This window comes from Saccopteryx leptura, chromosome 9 (assembly GCF_036850995.1).
Source record: "Saccopteryx leptura isolate mSacLep1 chromosome 9, mSacLep1_pri_phased_curated, whole genome shotgun sequence".
NCBI lineage: Eukaryota > Metazoa > Chordata > Mammalia > Chiroptera > Emballonuridae > Saccopteryx > Saccopteryx leptura.
This window is the reverse complement of record NC_089511.1, coordinates 49,403,901-49,422,464: the sequence shown is the minus strand read 5'-3', so window position 1 is coordinate 49,422,464 and position 18,564 is coordinate 49,403,901. Positions and strand designations below refer to the sequence as shown.

At 36.4% G+C, this 18,564-nt stretch overlaps 1 protein-coding gene across 1 annotated transcript in view; it reads right to left on the bottom strand.

The window, feature by feature from the left end:
- ATAD1 (ATPase family AAA domain containing 1) overlaps nucleotides 1-18,564 on the bottom strand; it is a 38,286-nt gene that overhangs the window by 3,667 nt on the left and 16,055 nt on the right. Inside the window, exons 5-9 of the mRNA XM_066349034.1 lie at nucleotides 15,961-16,161; nucleotides 11,818-11,924; nucleotides 7,168-7,257; nucleotides 2,302-2,352; nucleotides 300-433 (exon numbers count right to left, since the gene is read on the bottom strand). Of these exons, the coding sequence (XP_066205131.1) occupies nucleotides 300-433; nucleotides 2,302-2,352; nucleotides 7,168-7,257; nucleotides 11,818-11,924; nucleotides 15,961-16,161 (583 nt within the window). The remainder of the gene's footprint in view (nucleotides 1-299; nucleotides 434-2,301; nucleotides 2,353-7,167; nucleotides 7,258-11,817; nucleotides 11,925-15,960; nucleotides 16,162-18,564) is intronic.

Here is an 18,564-nt window from a genome sequence, read left to right as displayed (position 1 = left end):
GGAGGTGGGCAAACCCAAGGATCCATCAGCTCTCCGTGGCTGAGTCCATGGACTTTTCAGGAGAAACTTAGCTTTTTTCCCCTATCTCTTCATTCTGGACCCTCCTCAAGACCCCACCTCACCAAACTCATTTTCAGAACTCACCATTAAAAAAAGACAATAAAGTTGGGGAGACTGTTAATCTCAGTTTATCTTTTATTCCATAAGCAGAGTTGGCATTGTAAAGCAAAAACAAAAACTAGCCTAAAAGCTCGAAAAGGATTTGATAAATACTAGTGATCAACTCTATACACACATACCTTTCTTCTGATGCAGAATTAACATATTCCCTGACACAGAGGAGGGCAGCATCTCGACACATCTCTTTTAGGTCACTTCCTGAAAACCCATCCGTCTCCTGAGCAACTTCTAGAAGGTCCACATGCCGATCCACCTTAAACAAATATATAAAACACACTTAAAAATATGATGCAACAAATATAAATATATCTACACTCTTCTTAGAATTAAAGAACAGTAAGCATATTGGAATAGCACAGGAGAATCATTAAAAAGTATTTTCAGTTTCTAAAAGTTTTTTTAACCACAACAGCTTAAAACTTAGGTATAATAATGGCACTGTTACGTTAAAAGGAAAAATTATGTCTTTTAGAGATAAAACTAAGATATTTACAGATGAGCTATGATGGGAAAACATGGGAGATGGGGAAGTAAATGTAATGTGTGGAGGAGAATTAGCCATAGGGTTGATGGTGGTTCAAAGGAGGAAAACCACTGGAATACAAGCATCTCTCACTATGGGAAGGAATCTTACCTGATTTCTTAGTTTGGACAGCAAGTTCAAATGGTGAATTCAAGTATGAAGTTTGGGATAGTGAGGAATACGTTATGTTATTAAAATATACTTGGTTATTGAGTTTGGGGGGGAAAAGTGGTAAGAGTTGAAAATTCCTTTATAAATGTGGGAGTGGAAAGACCTCTTTAATTTAGATTCAAAATCCAGAAGTCATAAAGGGGAAAAAGGAAACACCCCAATAAAATCAAAAGAGAAACTGGGAAAAATATTTTCAAACCATATAGTCAAAATTTCCCTAATATAGTCGAGTTCTTACAAATCTACAAAAAAAAAGATCATTGCAATAGAAAAATGAGCAAAGGATATGAATAGTGAATAGGTATTTCACAGAAATATAATCAAGTGGCTCTTAAACATATAATGCTCACGTCATCTCTACAGAATACAAATTAAAATTAAAACTATAATGAGATACCATTTTCTACCTATCATGTTGGCAAGAGGTTCCACGTTTGGTTGGCAGCGCTACAGGGAGAGAGGGATTCTAATATTGCTGGTGTAAGATTAACTGGGCATGAACCACTTGGCAACAGCTACCAAAATTACAAGTGTCTAGTAATGCCTCTTCTCAAAAATTCACCCTACTAATATTCCTGCACAAGTGCTAAATGACGTATGTACAAGGTTATTCAATGCAGCATTTTATAATAGTGAGAGGTTGGAATCAACCAAGCTGTCCTTCAATATGGCACTGATTATTCCATACAATAAAATCCTATGCAGAGAAAGAGCATGAGAGAGAGACGGGGAGAGCAGGTGTGTATGAGCGTGGGGAACAGTAAGAAAACTATTTAATATGGAAAGATTTCAAAGATAAGTAAAAAAGCAATGCATAGAACAGTATACACAGGGCTTATTAATATGGTTTATGTAGAAAAGAGAAGAGGAATAACTGTATTTTAGTTTGCTTGTATAGGCATACATCATCTGAATGGATACAGAAGAAATGTAGGGAGGGACTAAGACATTTTCCTGAATGCCATTTAATACATTCATTTAATTTTTGTAACACATGACAATATTACCTATTTTTTTAAAAACCTTAAACACAAAAACCATTGAAGACGTTGACTACCACCTTTTAAAATCTCAATTCCAACTTCAAAAATGTTGCAATTAAATAAAAAACAAAACCCCCATACTTCTGTATAAAAATAAACATATCTTATATAATTGGAAAACAGTCTGAAAAATATCAAACAGGGTTTTAATTTGTAGGTATAAAAACACATGTTTTTTTTAAAAAACAGATTATCTTTCATTAGTTCAAGTATACCATAGCTACTGAATTACATGATCAGTCAAGAGTTTTGTGTGTGTGTGAATATATATATATCAAGTTTAAAGCAACATTATTCTCAGCTTTTTCACTTCTCTCCAAAACAATTCAATGAACATAAACATAATATTTATAGGATAGGAAAAAATTATAATTTTTTACTTACATTTTCATTTTTCAAGATGAGTTTCAGGATTGCTTCTCTTTGTTTTAGAGCCTAAAGCCAGAATAACTTATAGTTAGCTTTTTAAAAAAAAGTAAGATCGACTATTATCCTAACATTTCTTCCTTCCTTATAAACTATCTGACAATACCTAATGAATGACAGAAATTCTGACAGAGGTTATGGAAATACGAACTAAAGTAAGGTCTAGATTCTAACTTCTACAGTAATCATGTGTGGTTGTTCTACTGCACTATGTCTTCTTATTCTGAATCCCCAATGCCTCACACAATGTCTGAGAGAGAACACGCTTTCACATGTTTCCTGAGTGAGTAGACGGACACCTATTACTACCAATGTCTTTCCTCGTCGCTCTGCAAATCTCCTTTTCTTCATTTAGGAAAGTTCTGAAAACACCACTACATAAAATTCTTACCAGTAATTGAAAAGATGGCAACAATATCCCGTCAGTTCCTCCATTTCAACATATAACTTTCATGGTTCAATAATTTATATGAGTGAATTTTTTTTTTTTACAAGTTACACATACTTTATTTACTTGGTTGAGAGCCTTCTCATGTTACACACAGTGCTTTACATAGTTGATCTCAGCTTTGTTCACACTGATGCTTGAGACTGCTCAGTGGCTGCTGGTTTGTTTTCTGTCAGGATGAAGGTGGGTACTTTCAGATAAAATCTTACTTTTTAATTCCTTCTTGGCCATTATTTCCTGGAATCTTAGTTTCGTGTAATTATACCTACAGTGGAACCAGTATCCTAAAGTTACCCCGATAAATCCTCCTACTCCAACATTATATGATAGTCTAATTCTACTAGTTAAGAAAAATGTCCAAGGCCAGCTACGTCCTAATGAACCATAAAAGAGCGAGTCCCAGGAACAGGGAATGTTCTCGACATCTACAATTCCTAGGAGCTTAAAGGGCTCCCTGAGGACTTCTCTGTGCCCTCTTATCCAGTTTCATTTTTTGTGTATGTGGTTTCAGTTACCCGTGGTCAACTGTGGTCTGAAAATATTAAATGGAAAATTCCCCATATATAAGTGAATTTTTATTTAGTGTTGGTAGAATTTGTTCATATACGTCCTCTCAATGATGCTACATGTTATTATACCAGAGAATAGGAGCTGTTATAGAATATCTTACTTATAGTAAGTATAGACGCTTTTAAGAATCGTTATGGCTGAAATCATCCCTATTCCCACAATCATGGGGGAAAAAAGAGCTGATTACAATGATCAAATCAAATGACCTGAAAAACCAAACCAAATCCTGCTGTTTCTATAACTCAAGTGTGTTAAAAGTATGAAGGCTAACTTGGTATTCAGTGCTTTTCAACTGCCAGTCCTCATACCAGTCTGCCAGAGATTTTGTGCCAGTCTGTGAAAGGGTTAATCACTCTCATGTATGAAGATTATAGACCCAATGATCTTAGTCAAATTTGTTTATGCTCAGGGTGATTTCTACCTTAGGTGTCCCCAAAATAATTCCCCTATTTTCATTGGCCGCCACGGGTAAAAAGGTTGAAAGCCACTATAGGTGATCACCAAAAACTACTTTTTAAAAATAAACATTTAACTAAGAGAGAAGTTTTAAGGAAAGGTTAATCATATACTTTGATTTCATATAGTTATACAATGAAAAAATTAATCTCTAAAAACAGAATGAAAAGAGTTACAAAATCCCAGTTTCTACATTAACAATATTCAAATTTATAATAAATTTGTTAAATCTGTTACAACTCATTTTGATTACCTACAAAACTATTAAATTTGGAACTTCAGTAAAATGTACATTCCATGCTGTATATCCTATGCTCTATTCTACCGTATTCTACTTTGTTTTTTATTGGACTACAAGCAGAGATTCTATCTGTGTAATCTCTGTCTTCAAACCACTGAGGTAAACTATTTTTCTGTAAAAATGTCCTGATGTCTAACAAAATAAAATCAAGTTTCCTGTGTGAAGCACACAAAGTTCTCCCTAGCAGTAGTCTACCCATCCAGTCTCATGATCTACTGTTCTTGGTGCCCTAATTTAACTACCTCAAAAGTCACAGCTAAACATGAGCTCCCACAACCTTCTTGCCTTTGTTCATTTTGGCAAGAAAGTCTTTCCTTGTCTCCCTTGCCCGTTCATTCCTACCATCCTTCAAAGCCCAGCTGGACTCTAAATTTCGTCCAGTCCATAGGCAGAATTATTAGTTCTCACAGTTCTTTAAACATACCTTTGTAAAATACTTTTTACGTGATTTATATGTCTGGCTACACTGCAACAGTTCTTTGATAATTGAGGCATGTTCCATTCACCAGAGCCTTGCTGTTATCTGATACATATTAATGCTCAATAAATACTAGCCATACGAAATAAATTTATATAGTCTTCTACATCAGGTTAAAAAAATCCTCTTCATTGACTTATCAGGTAAATTTTTGAATAGAGTGGTTAAGTATATGCATACCTTCAAAGGTTGTAGCCATAGCAAATAGTAGATCAGAGTAACTTTCTAGAGCAGCGGTTCTCAACCTGTGGGTCGCGACCCCGGAGGGGGTCGGGTCAAACGACCAAAACACAGGGGTCGCCTAAAGCCATCGGAAATACATATTTTATTCGATGGCTTTAGGCAATCCCTGTGTTTTGGTCGTTCAACCCCCCTGGGGTCGCGACCCACAGGTTGAGAACCACTGTTCTAGAGGCTACAACCATCAATCTGTAGGAAACAGGTTTACTGCTACAAACTGATCTGATAAATTACAAAATATAAAGTGGGATGAACTTTTAGCCAGATTGTAATCAATTATATTTACTTCAATATATAAAGGAACCCCCTAAAAGTTCCTCTACATATCTATACAGTTAACACACTCATTGTATAGCACACATCTTTTACTTGTTTTTTTTTTCTTTTTTGATGTAAAGGCAAAGAAAATTCAAGTTCTGAGTATTCTGTGCAAAATTTAGAGTATCAATAAATAATAATAATCTACTTGAGGGTACTTAACAAAAGAATGATAGAAAGAATAGTACTATTTCAACACCACCCTCACATTCTCATTAAGTTAAAGTATAATATCTTAGCTACTGGGTAATTAATCATTAATCCTGTTAAAGGATTACTACTGTCAATAATTAATCAAATAAATCCTAGTTGTTTACTGTGTCAGGCCTTCTGAACAGAACAGTTCTTTAACTTCAACTCTCTTAATTTCATCCTATTTGCTAAATCAAAATTATAATTTAGTTTTTCCTATGTATCTCCCATAGGTAACTTGCTACAGTCTAAAGAAAACCACTACCCTGGCCAGTTGGCTCAGTGACAGAGCATCGGCCTGGCATGTGGATGTCCTGGGTTCAATTCCTGGCCAGGGCACACAGGAGAAGCACCCATCTGCTTCTCTACCCCTCCCCCTCTAGCTTCTCTTTCTCTCTTTCTCTCTCTCTCCTCCACTCCTCTTATAGCCATGGCTTGACTGAAGCAAGTTGGTGCTGGGCACTGAGGATGGTTCCATGGCCTCTGCCTCAGGCACTAAAAATTGGCTCTGCTTGCAACTAAGCAATGGCCCCAGATGGGCAGAGCATCGCCCCCTAGTGGGCTTGCCGGGTAGACCCAAGGTGGGCACATGTGGGAATCTCTGCATCCCCTCCTCTTACCGAAGGAAAAAAAAGAGGTAAAGAAAGCCACTCAAGTGTCTAGGCAAACTTTAGGTAAGTATATACTTTGAGGAGAAGCGAATAATATTGGTCTTAGGGAAGAAAGAAGAAAAAAAGAGAGTCTAAAGAACAAAGAAGGAATTATGTAGATTCTTTCTCTATTCCTTCCCTGCCTGTCACAAATAAGCACTATTTTTTTAAGATATTTAGAGAGAGAGAGAGAGAGAGAGAGAGAGAGAAGGGTAGGAGCCAGAAGCATCAACTCATAGTATTTACTTCTTCTATGTGCCTTAACCTGGCAAGCCCAGGGATTTGAACTAGTGATCTCAGCATTTCAGGCCAATGCTTTGAAATAGGTCAGGCAATAAGTGCTGTTGTTTAAAAAATAATTTCTGCCCTGGCTGGCTGGCTCAGTGGTAGAGCATCGGGATGGTGTGTAGATGTCCTGGGTTCAATTCCCAGTCAAGGCACACAGGACAAGCTACCATCTGCTTCTCCACCCCTCCCGCTTCCCTTCCCTCTCTCTCTCTCTTCCCTCCCACAGTCATGGCTTGATTGGTTTGAGCCAGCTGGCCTCAGGCACTGAGAATGGCTCTGCAGCCTTCACCTCAGGGGCTAAAAAAAGGGCTCAGATGCTAAGCAACAGAGCAACAGCTCCAGATGGGCAGAGCATTGCCCCCTAGTGGGCTTGCTAGGTGAATCCTGGTCAGGGCGTATGTGGGAGTCTGTCTCTCTGCCTCCCCTCCTCTCTCTAAAAAAATAAAATAAATTAATAATTTCCTTCTTGCCTAACCAGGCAATGGCAGAGTGGATAGAGCATCGACCTGGGACACTACAGACCCAGGTTTGAAACCCTGAAGTGGCTGGCTTGAGCACAGACTCACCAGCTTGAGTATGGAGTCACCAGCTTGATCATGGGATCATAGACATGACCCCATGGTCACTGGCTTGAGTCCGAGGTCGCTGGATAGAGCATCAGGTCACTGGCTCGGCTGGAGCTCCCCAGTCAAGGCATGTATGAGAGCAATCAATAAACAACTAATACGACGAAACTATGAGCTGACACTCCTTATCTCTCCCCCTTCCCGTTTGTCTGTCTGTCTCTCAAAAAAAAAAAAATCATTCCCTTCTTGAAACCACAGATAAAAATCTTAAATAAGTGAATATTTAACTGTTCATAACAGCAATTAAAGCCACCTACAGGCTGGTTGATATGAAATCTTGTAGGCATTCTTCTCATTATAGCTGAGTCAAGATCCTGAGGACGGTTAGTAGCTCCCATCACTATGACCTAAATATATAAAGAAAACAAAAGTAATAAATTCACCAATAATATTCCTTTTAGGTTGTTATTTAAAAAGGGCTTAAAAGTATAGAAATTTACATGGTATTTAAACCAAATCTTCTGTAAGAAATCCAATATTAATACAGTACGTATTACTCAAATACTTATTGCTACATATCAAAATTATTAATCCTAAATAGATCAGGTGATAGCAAGGTTGGCAAGATTTTTAATAAAAATCTACTGTATTTTGTAAAATATGGTTACTCAATGGCTACAACATTAAACAGCTGAAAGCCATTTATGTTATAGGTTAGGAGTATATACAAAGGGATATTTCAGGTCCCTGAATTATAATACTAAGGAGAGAATCATTTCCCGTAAGTCTGACAATGCTAGTAATAGTAACAGATATGTACTTTTTCCTGTACATTTCACATCATTATCTCATATCATATATTAGCACTACAGGTGACATCTTCTCAATACAAGTAAAACCTCAAGCAATTCAACTTTAAACAAGGGTAACAGAATAAGAGTAAACAGTAAAATTATGGGTAGAATTTTTTTTAAAAAGTTGGTGACCCTGCCAACCTCTGGGCCAACTGTCACTTATTAATAAAGGATAGAGATGAAAAATTAATACTAATAAAGACAAAGACATACAAAACAAGTTAATCTCTGAAGGGCTTTAAAATTACCATTACTCTTGATATTTCTGTATCACCAATAACAGCACACATTAGCTATACAAAATGAAATTTACTGGTATTCTAATGGAAAGTTTTAATTCTTTAATATTATTTTATTTCAGCTTAAGGTCTTAGATTTCTGAAATACTCAGAAGTCTAGCCCCAACCAGATAGCTCAGTTGGCTGGAGTATTGTCCCTAACCGCAAAGGTTGCTGGTTCGATCCCTGGTCAGGGATATAAAGGAACAGCTTGATGTTCCCCTTCCTCCCCCCCCCCGTCTCTCCCCCTGCCCCCAATATCACCTCTCTTGCTGATATCAATAAATAAAACATTTTTTAAAAAGTCTAAGTCCACAGCAATTCTGAAAGATCCATTAAATCTTCCATTCTACTTCTATTCTACATTTAATGGTATTTAAGAGCCAAATTACTTTTAAAAACTGTGAGAGGTTGCCACCTAGAGGGGAAAAATATAAATATAAATATAAACGAGAATGTTAGTTCTATAATCAATTTCGCATATGGTTTAAGTGGTCCTATAAAATCTAAATATTAATGCTTTTACCTGTTTTCTTTATTGACTACAACTCTATAAAATTAATAAAATTTTCCATTAGTGTAAGCCAAAGAAAAGTCCTGAAGTGATCAAGTAAACTAACTGCATAGGATAAAGGATGAATATAAGCACATTTAAGTGTTTAGAGGGAGATTCAAAGTGCTATAGAAGCATGTTGAAAACTGACCATATTAGGTAGCAGAGAATCACAAAAGGACTGTGGGTGAGGCAGTACCTGAAAAAAAACTGGGAACAGGCTGTATTTTGAAATACAAAACAAAAAACCCCAGTATAAAAAATGAAATACTAAAAGTTAGGATCAAGAAATCCAAATAAATCTAGTGCAACATGGTCTAATACACATAAAATAATAATAGTTATTCATGACAAAATTTGCAGTTTCACTTAAACAACTTTTTTTAATTTAGAAATTAAATTTAATGGAGTGACATTGATCAATAGAGTACATAGGTTTCATGTGAATATCTGTCGCATTTGAACTGCTGTGTTATGTGCTCACAAATTTTAAGAAGTGGTTTTAGGGGCAAAAACAGGTAACCTTAATTTAAACATATTATCTTTATCTAGTATAAATAAGCTAAAAGTCAAAATCGGAAGCAACAGTAATTTTTTAGTATTAAGCAACAAAATAATGCACCTTTTAAGTATAAGTTAAGAGTTTTAAAAATCTTTAAGATAAAATTTTTATCATTTAACATTTAAAATAATCAGGTCTAAATTTATGCCTCAAAACTTTAGGTCAATGTTGCCTCAGTTTATCTCGTACTTTCTTCTCTCATCATCCAACAAACACTAAAGGCAACTTTCCCTCATAATGAAATTGTATTTTCATGAAGGTGATGTAGAAGGAGGGCATGTGGTTTAACTTTCCTCCTGAGAATGATATATTTTCTACTTCTGATTTATGGTAATGATGAGAGACCACTTCCATAAAGCTGGAACTCATGAAGTACTACAGGCTGAGAAATGATGAAATATTAGAAAACCCACTCAGCAGAGTCAACCTTGGTTCTTAGACAAGCATATAAAGACATACACCCACATGAAATTACTGAGATTTCATGGTTCATGGTCAGCTACATGAATCTGCGACCTGAATTTACCTATTTGTGTTGGGGGAAAACCTTAGCAAAAGACAAATATAAAATCCTCTTAGCGCAACAAACCTTCAACATTGATAGGTTCCAAAAATTCACACACAAAGTTCTACCAGATATGATTATTTTCCCCACGAAGTCACAAAACACACAAGGAAATAACCATCATAAACTCAAACATATGACAGAACCAGATGTACAAAAATTCATGAATAATTATTGAATATAGATTATAAAGTAAGTATGCTAATCTATGAATCTATGTGAAGGAATAAAGGAGGAATAAAAAAATCACATATCAAATATTTATGTAGTAAATATACACAAGGCATTGTTATAAGCACCTTACTCCTATGAATTCCTTAAAACTGCACAATACTGAAGTGTATACAATCCTTCCCTTTTTATAGATATTAACTCCCCTACTCAGATAGAATGATTACATAATTTGACCAAGGTCACACAGCTGGTTGATGTGAGGGCTCTGGTTTTCTAATCCAACAGGAAACATGAGTTGATGGGCAGAGGAGCCCATGATAAAGAAAATGGTGATCTTGAAAAAGAATCAAAGAATTTCTAGACCTGAAAAACTTAATGAATGAAATAATATACACTATGAAAGGGTTAAATAGCAGAAAAAATCCACCTTAACTCAGAATGATCCAATTACAGAGGTCAAGAAATTACCTAGATTATAGCACAAAGAGAAAGAAAATATAAAAAAGTTAAAACACATGGATTAAAACACATAAGGTACACCCAAACTGGCACTCCACAAGGAGAGCACATGAGGAATGGAAAAGAAACATTTGAAGAAATAATTTTTTTAGAAGTAACAAAAGGTGTGATTCTAAATATAGTTTATTTTTTAAAAAGAGATGAAAACAGATTAGAAAGTAGAAAATACCTGATAAAGTTAAAACGTTCTAAAGTTTTCCAAGAAATGTTTCACAAAAAGAAAAGTAAAAGATTCTAGAACTTCTATTTCCAACAATATAGCAAAAAAACAAACAAGCCAGATCAAATGAACATTTTTTTCTTTTACAATGCATCATTTGTCTGATCTATGTTGTGGCACTGAATAGTGTTGACCTGGAAAGCTGAGGTCACAAGTTTGAGGCCCCAGGCTTGTGAGTGGATGCTTCCTGCTCCTTCCCCTGCCTTTCTCTCAATATATACTCTCTCTAAAATCTTAAATATATATGTATATATATATTCCGAAGTTAGAAGCAGGGAGGCAGTCAGACAGACTCCCGCATGTGCCCGACCGGGATCCATCCGGCACGCCCACCAAGGAGTGACGCTCCGTCCCTCTGGGGCGCTGCTCTGCCACAGCTGGAGCCATTCTAGCGCCTGAGGTGCAGGCCGTGGAGCCGTCCCCAGCGCCCTGGCCAACCATGCTCCAATGGAGCCTCAGCTGCCAGAGGGGAAAACAGAGAGAGAGAAAAGAGAGGGGGAGGAGTGGAGAAGCAGATGGGCGCCTCTCCTGTGTGCCCTGACCAGAAATCAAACCCAGGACTTCCACATGCTGGGCTGACACTCTACCACTGAGCCAACCAGCCAGGACCTAAAAATTTTTTTAAAATCTAAAACAATAAAATGCATTGCTGATCTAGCAAGATAGTCTCGACTATTTACTCACAGGCAAAGAATTAAGTGAAAATGGGAACCCAAAGAGGTAAACTGAATAATAACAGCTGGCTTTCTCCTTGGGGGTATACCAACGGACCTCCGTTTTGGTTTTCACAGCTTTAGAGCAAAAAAAAACAAACCTAAAACAGAAGACTACCTTATATAAAATCGATATTCTAAAGAAAGGTGCATGTTTCAATAACTAATGAAAATGGTAAAATAAAATTAAGTAATGTAAGAACTGAGAGTAAAGACTGTAAGGACGACAGTGCGAGTCAAAGGAAACACACCCAGAGCCACCAGTCACTTCCTCTTCCTTGGCATAATGGTCCTAAAAATTCTAAGGAAAGGCTTCACCCTGGGTTTTTTTCTCTTGTTACATCTGTTTCAGGCACTCAGACAATCTATTAACACTTTTTTAAACATGAAGACCTCAAAATGGATAAAAATGTTTATAAATCATACTTCCAGATGTTAATTATGGAAAAGATATCTCAAAAAAGCCCCAAATTTTCCTTAACGCCACCAGCACCACACCTCAAGTTTAAGGCACATTTCTTTCAAATACCTGGCAGCTGTGATCAGTATCCAGCCCATCCCAGAGACTCATAAACTGAGCTTTCATCATGGCCGTAGCTTCATGGTCAGAACTTGAACGGTTTCGTAGAAAGGAATCTAGAAGGGAATAGTCCTTATGTTAGAATTAATGAATTGCCCTGGCCAGATGGCTCGGTTGGTTAGAACACTGTCCCAAAGCACAGAGGTTGTGGGTTTGATCCTTGGTTACAGCATGAGCAGGGACAGATCAATGTTCCTGTCTCTCTCCCCCCACCCTTTCTCTCTTTCCCCATTTCTCTCTAACTAAAATCAGTAATAATAATTTAAAAACAATGGCCCTGGCCGGTTGGCTCAGCGGTAGAGTGTCGGCCTGGTGTGTGGGGGACCCAGGTTCGATTCCCAGCCAGGGCACATAGGAGAAGCGCCCATCTGCTTCTCCACCCCTCCCCCTCTCCTTCCTCTTTGTCTCTCTCTTCCCCTCCTCCAGGCTCCATTGGAGCAAGGATGGCCCAGGCGCTGGGGATGGCTCCTTGGCCTCTGCCCCAGGCGCTAGAGTGGCTCTGGTCGCGGCAGAGCGACACCCCGGAGGGGCAGAGCGTCGCCCCCTGGTGGGCAGAGCGTTGCACCTGGTGGGCGTGCCGGGTGGATCCCGGTTGGGCGCATGCGGGAGTCTGTCTGACTGTCTCTCCCCGTTTCCAGCTTCAGAAAAATACAAAAAAATAATAATAATAATAATTTAAAAACAATGAATAAATTATTTATTCTTTATATAATTTCAAATCATTTAACCAAAAGATGACAATTTTATAAAAATTTAGAAGGAAAGGGTTCAATTATGCCTTTTTATACCTTATTCTGATATAACAATTTTGGCAAATTACTAGGCAAATTAAAAAAAACAAAACCATCAATTCACAATCTTCATTTCTTTCCCAAAAATACATTTGTGCCAACATATAAAAAAGAAGCAAAGGGCCTGACCAGGTGGTGGCACAGTGGATGGAGCATCAGACTGGGACACAGAGGACGCAGGTTCGAAACCCCGAGGTCGTCGGTTTGAGCATGGACTCATCTGGTTTGAGCAAGGCTCACCAGCTTGGACCTAAGGTCACTGGCTTGAGCAAGGGGTCACTTAGTCTGCTATAGCCCCCCTCCCTCGGTCAAGGCACATATGAGAAAGCAATCAATGAACAACTAAGGTGCCACAACGAAGAATTGATGCTTCTCATCTCTCTCCCTTCCTGTCTGTCCCTATCTGTGCCTCTCTGTCTCTGTCACAAAAAAAAAAAAAAAAAAACAATTTTAAAAAAAGCAAAGGATCCAGTACTGAGAGGCTAGAAAAGGAGCAGCTAATGTCTTGGAGGAAAATCTGTGTACTTGGGCCTTAACTTTCCAGATAATCTGTACCCTTTGTGCTCTTAATTATGGTCACATCCTTTTCCTCACACTTTCCCTGGTAATAAATAAATGGCATTAGAAAATGTCAAAACACTATTAAGTGGGAAAATGGTGCTAGAAAATGGTCTGAAACATACAAGCTGGCATGCATGGTAAAAAAAAAAGGCAATAACTTTGGTATTGCCTAGTGGCACACTTACAACAACCTGAATTTCCTGTTTTCAATTATTCTGTTTTCCAAATTATCTACAATGAACATGAAATGTTTTTAAGAAATAGGGAAACATTTTTCTTCTAGAATGAAGAAAACAGGAATGGATTTTTAATTTTAATAAACTCCAACTTAACCATTTTTTCTTTGATAGCAACAGAGAGAAAGGATAAATTACTTACAAAGAAATAATAGGTTACAAATATTGTAGAATTCTCAAAAACAACAAGAAAGACTAAAAGACCATGAACTTCTAGCTTCAAAATTCTGAAGGAAAATAACTATTGTTTAAGAGTGAAGAAACAACAGATTTTTACAGACAGTATTCACTATCTTTGCTAAAAGAACAACAGACTTCAGTAGGGAGGAAATTAAATCCACAGAAAGAGCAGATACAAGAAGCAAAAGTGAGCAAAAAACATGGCAAAGATGTGTCTCTAAAAAAGCAATGCCAGTATAAAAATAACCAGTATAGAGGGTATAAAATAAAATGTTACCTGACCAGGTGGTGGCACAGTGGATAGAGCATCAACCTGGGACGCTGAGGACCCAGGTTCAAAACCTCAAGGTCACTGGTGTAAGCGCAAGCCTACCAGCTTGAATGTGGGATAACAGACGTGACCCCACAGTCACTGGCTTGAGCCCAAAGGTTGCTGGCTTGAGCAAGGGGTCCCTGATTCCACTGGAGCCTCCTGGTCAAGGCACATGAGAAATCAATCAATGAACAACTAAAAGTGTCGCAACTACGAGTTACTACTTCTCATCTCTCTCCCTTCCTGTCTCTCAAAAAAATAAAATAAATAAAGAGAAGAAAAAAATGTTAACTAACAACATATAAGAAATGAGAGGAATGATTAGTATTCAAGAGTTCTAATGTCCTTGTATTATTTGGGAGGTAATTATTAGCCTAGACTTTGAAGACAAGTAGATATGCTAAATAATTCTATTCTAAACGTAGCACAGAAAGGGGAATAAAGAAAACAAAACAGTACACTAGATTGGAAAACAAAAAAGCACACAATAATGTGGTAGAAATAAATCTGTCAGCTATCAAAATAAAGGCAAACTGATCACACTTCCAAGTTAAGTGTCTTAGATTAAAATTTCTAAAAAAATCTAGCTATGTTCTTTTGTGCAAAATGTACATCAAATATCCAAAATAGGTGGAGTAGATTGATGAGAAAGATACACGAGGCAAACAAGTAATCAAAACTATATTATCTAATCTCATTTCTATATAGCCTATCATATTACATATGATTATAACAGTATAATTAATTCAAAGTTATAGTTTTAATTACTACAGCTTTTATTATATATATAACTTATTTTACCAGGTACAGAACAAAAATATTAATGATCCATAAAATAACAGAAAAAGTCCACTAATAATAAAAAGCCATGGCACAAATAGAAAGATGATCTATATTGTAAATCCATATGAAAAAGAATGAAATGAGTTTCCTACTTCAAACTATAAACATTTTTTTATTGATTTTATAGAGAGAAGATAGACAGGGGTAGGGGAGCAAGAGGTATCAACTCATAGTTGCTTCACTTCAGTTGTTTTTTTATTGCTTTTGTTTGTGCCCTCACGGTCAAGCCCAAGGCTTCGAACCAGTGACCTCAGTATTCCAGGTCAACACTTTATGCACTGCACCACCACAGGCAAGGCCAAGCTATGTATTTTTTAAAAGAAGAATATTTATGGGGATAGTGAAAGGATATGTAAACTAGACACAAAAAGTATAAATCATAAAAAAAGACTGATAAATGTAACTACATTCAGATTTAAATCTCTGCAAAAGAAGTAATCATAAAGTGAAAAGTCAAACCAGTCTAGGAAAGTTGCATTCATAATGAACAGCAACAAAGAATTCTAAGAAAACTCACCCCTAAAACCCAACAATTTAAAAGCAATGAAACCCAAATGACTAATCAACTTGTTAAAAGATGCTCAAATTTATCTTTGAATATATGTATCCTGATTTATTGATGTCGCCCCATTAAAAATAAAATTACAAATAACACTCAAAAAAAAAAAGATGCTCAAATTTAATATTAAGCAGGAAAACCCATATTAAAACAATGAGATAATTCATGCTATTTAGATTGGCAAAAAGTAATGATAATGTCTGAAAAAACAAATTTTAGGGAGTATCACAGTCATGAAAGTGAAAACAGGTACATGTAATCACTTTGAAGAACTGCTGGTCCTCGTGAGGGTGAAGATGAACACAACACACAGCCTAATGGTTCACCGTCTAGGTCTCTACCCTGGTCAAACAGACGTGCTTGAGGAAGCATGAGCACAGATGTCTACTGCATTGTTCCTGAGAGCGAAAACACAGAATGAACTACCGTACTAAGTAGGATAATGAACAGACTCATTCTGCAACACAGAAATTATACACAGCATACCAGGATGCTGGTTATCTCTTCTGTTTATGAAGACCTAAAAAAATGTTAAAAAGTTAATCCCATTATCTAAATACAACCCTTAAAAGTGACATTTTAAAATGCTCCATCAAAAACATAGCATACCTATTTCATCTATAAAAATGATGGAAGGCTGCAGCTTTACGGCAAGGGAAAAAACAGCAGCAGCTAATTTCTGAGATTCTCCATACCACTTATCTGTCAGTGTTGAAGGCTGAAGGTTAATAAATCGACAGCCTGCTTCCTTGGCTGTAGCCTTGGCAATCAATGTTTTACCACAGCCTGGAGGCCCGTAGAGAAGAACACCTGGAAATTAAGATGTGATTTTATTATTTCCTTTAAAAGAACAAGATATTTGCTTTAGTTTACGTGATAATCGACATAGCATTAATTCTGCCCACACTAAAATTGTTCCCAATATTCACTTTTTATTAATCTTTTTTAATGAGAAAAGGAAAGAGCCATATTCTACATTCTTTGTCAGTGATAACGAGTATTTGAGATTACAGCACCTTGTACCTCCTCCCTTCATGAAAAGGTCCAGTTCAGGATATAAAAGGCAATCATCTTGACATCCAAACTCACGACACTTGATCAATGGTTGACAAAATCATCTAACACCCTCCACCTTCACAAGCTAACAGAGCACTACTGCATACTAATAGCCCAGAGAAAATCGACTTCTCCAAAACAGATTGTAGTAAACACTGTTTTGCTAGTGCTCAGAGACTTAAGTTTTAGCCAAAAAGACATGTACCTTTTTCCAAACAGATAATGGTCTCTTCCTAAAAGAAACAGAGATGACCAGTCACTCCTGCTTTAATTCCCAAGAAATAAAACTGTATCATTAACCTGTATCTTCACTGACAGCAGTTTGCTCTAAATACAATTTAAGGCACTTCTTTTATATAAAATAAGGATCTAAACAGGTTGGGGCCTTGAGCATTTTGGGAATCAACAACTGTTTTTCAAATAAAATCAGGTAGCATTTTCTAAGCTAACAGAGCACTAAAATTATGGCCCTATCTGTAGATTAAATAAAGCTGAAAACATACAGAATGAGTGCAGAAGCTTGAAATTATTACATTTATCATTTTGATCACACAATTTAATATGGGATGCAGATCTGCTAGCAAACTCTTAATTATTACTTGAATCTCCGGATTTTTAGAACTGTGATGCAACAGTCCTCACATTTTGTAGATTTTGCAGCTACACCATCACTTCATAAACTTATGCAGGACTCTTAAAATGTCTTATTTGTTTCAAAGTATTCATTTATCACTTTGAATATTTTATTCCTAACAGTCTAGTTTTGGTACTCCTTAGCAGGATTAAGTGTTTCCAATTATTTCTCTTCAGGGATTATAACCAGTGTTATTAATCAAGCAGTTATTTACTAATTCTATATGCAACAAAAGCTTTTGGATTTCATGATCTAGCTGTATAATTAAGTACACACGAGGAGCAGTAAATGTTCCCTTTTGAACCGGGTGGTAGTTACATGAGTATTAGCTTTATAATTAATCAACTGTTTAATCCCCACTTCTTTATATATGTTAACTTTCACAAAGATGTCTCATCTGACATGTTCTCAGTGAGTCTAGCAATATTATTATTTGAAAGTGGCACCTTTTCTAGATCCTTTGTTGAAGTGGAATCCACAGTGTTAATATTTACGGAGGTTGATAAATGAGTGGTTCTGCAAACAATGAGGCATTGAGCTGTAATTTTGCAACTTTTTAACCAACTTTCTGAGCTTAGTCTGATATTTTTATAACCATTCTCAGAAAAATTAAAATGTGTTTATCATTTTGTACTCTGCAGAGGTTTGAAAATTCAAACCCCCTTTTAAGATAAATGATTTTAGTAAGGACTTTATTTCATAAGCACTGCATGCAATGAAAGATTTAGAATGAGGAAGAAAAGAAGTACTGGGACAAACATCCAAATTTGAGGTAATCCTCATTAGTGATAAGTATATTAATTACCTTATTAGTGACCAACTTTTCTTTCTTTTCTGGATTAGGTTATTGACTTTTAAGCTTTAAATTAAAAACTTGTCCAAAGAGTGGAAAAATAATCTATAAAAATTAAATCTATTTTAATATAAAGTACTCAAGAAGGGAGAATGTAGGCCTCTATGGTCTCAAAACCTCAATTTTTCAAAAAGATTTTTTAGGTTTTCTACATTTTTAAGAATGCATCAAAAAGTGAAACAGCATGAAATTCACAAAAATAAAACTTACGTGCCAAAATAACTACTGAATTCAGAGTTTATAGAGGGAGCCATGAAGTATTCAAATGAAATTTTGACTGGTGTTAATTTTTAAATGTTTAGGTGAGATAAAAGTTACTTTTTTTATTATTATTCATTTTAGAGAAGAGAGACAGAGAGAGAGAGAGAGAGAGAGAAAGGAGGGAGGAGCAGGGAGCATCAACTCCCATATGTGCCTTGATGCTGTAAACCCAGGGTTTTGAACTGGCGACCTCAGCGTTCCAGGTCGATGCTTTATCTACTGCGCCACCACAGGTCAGGCCTAAAAGTTACCTTTTTTTATGCAACCATGAATATATTATGGTATGTTTGAATAACAAATTAGTGGCATGACTGCTCCAACTTTGTCTTTATGTGATCTTATTAATTACGATCTCCCATGCATAATAAATAGTACACAATAAGTCAATTCTCATATTATGTTTTATAGT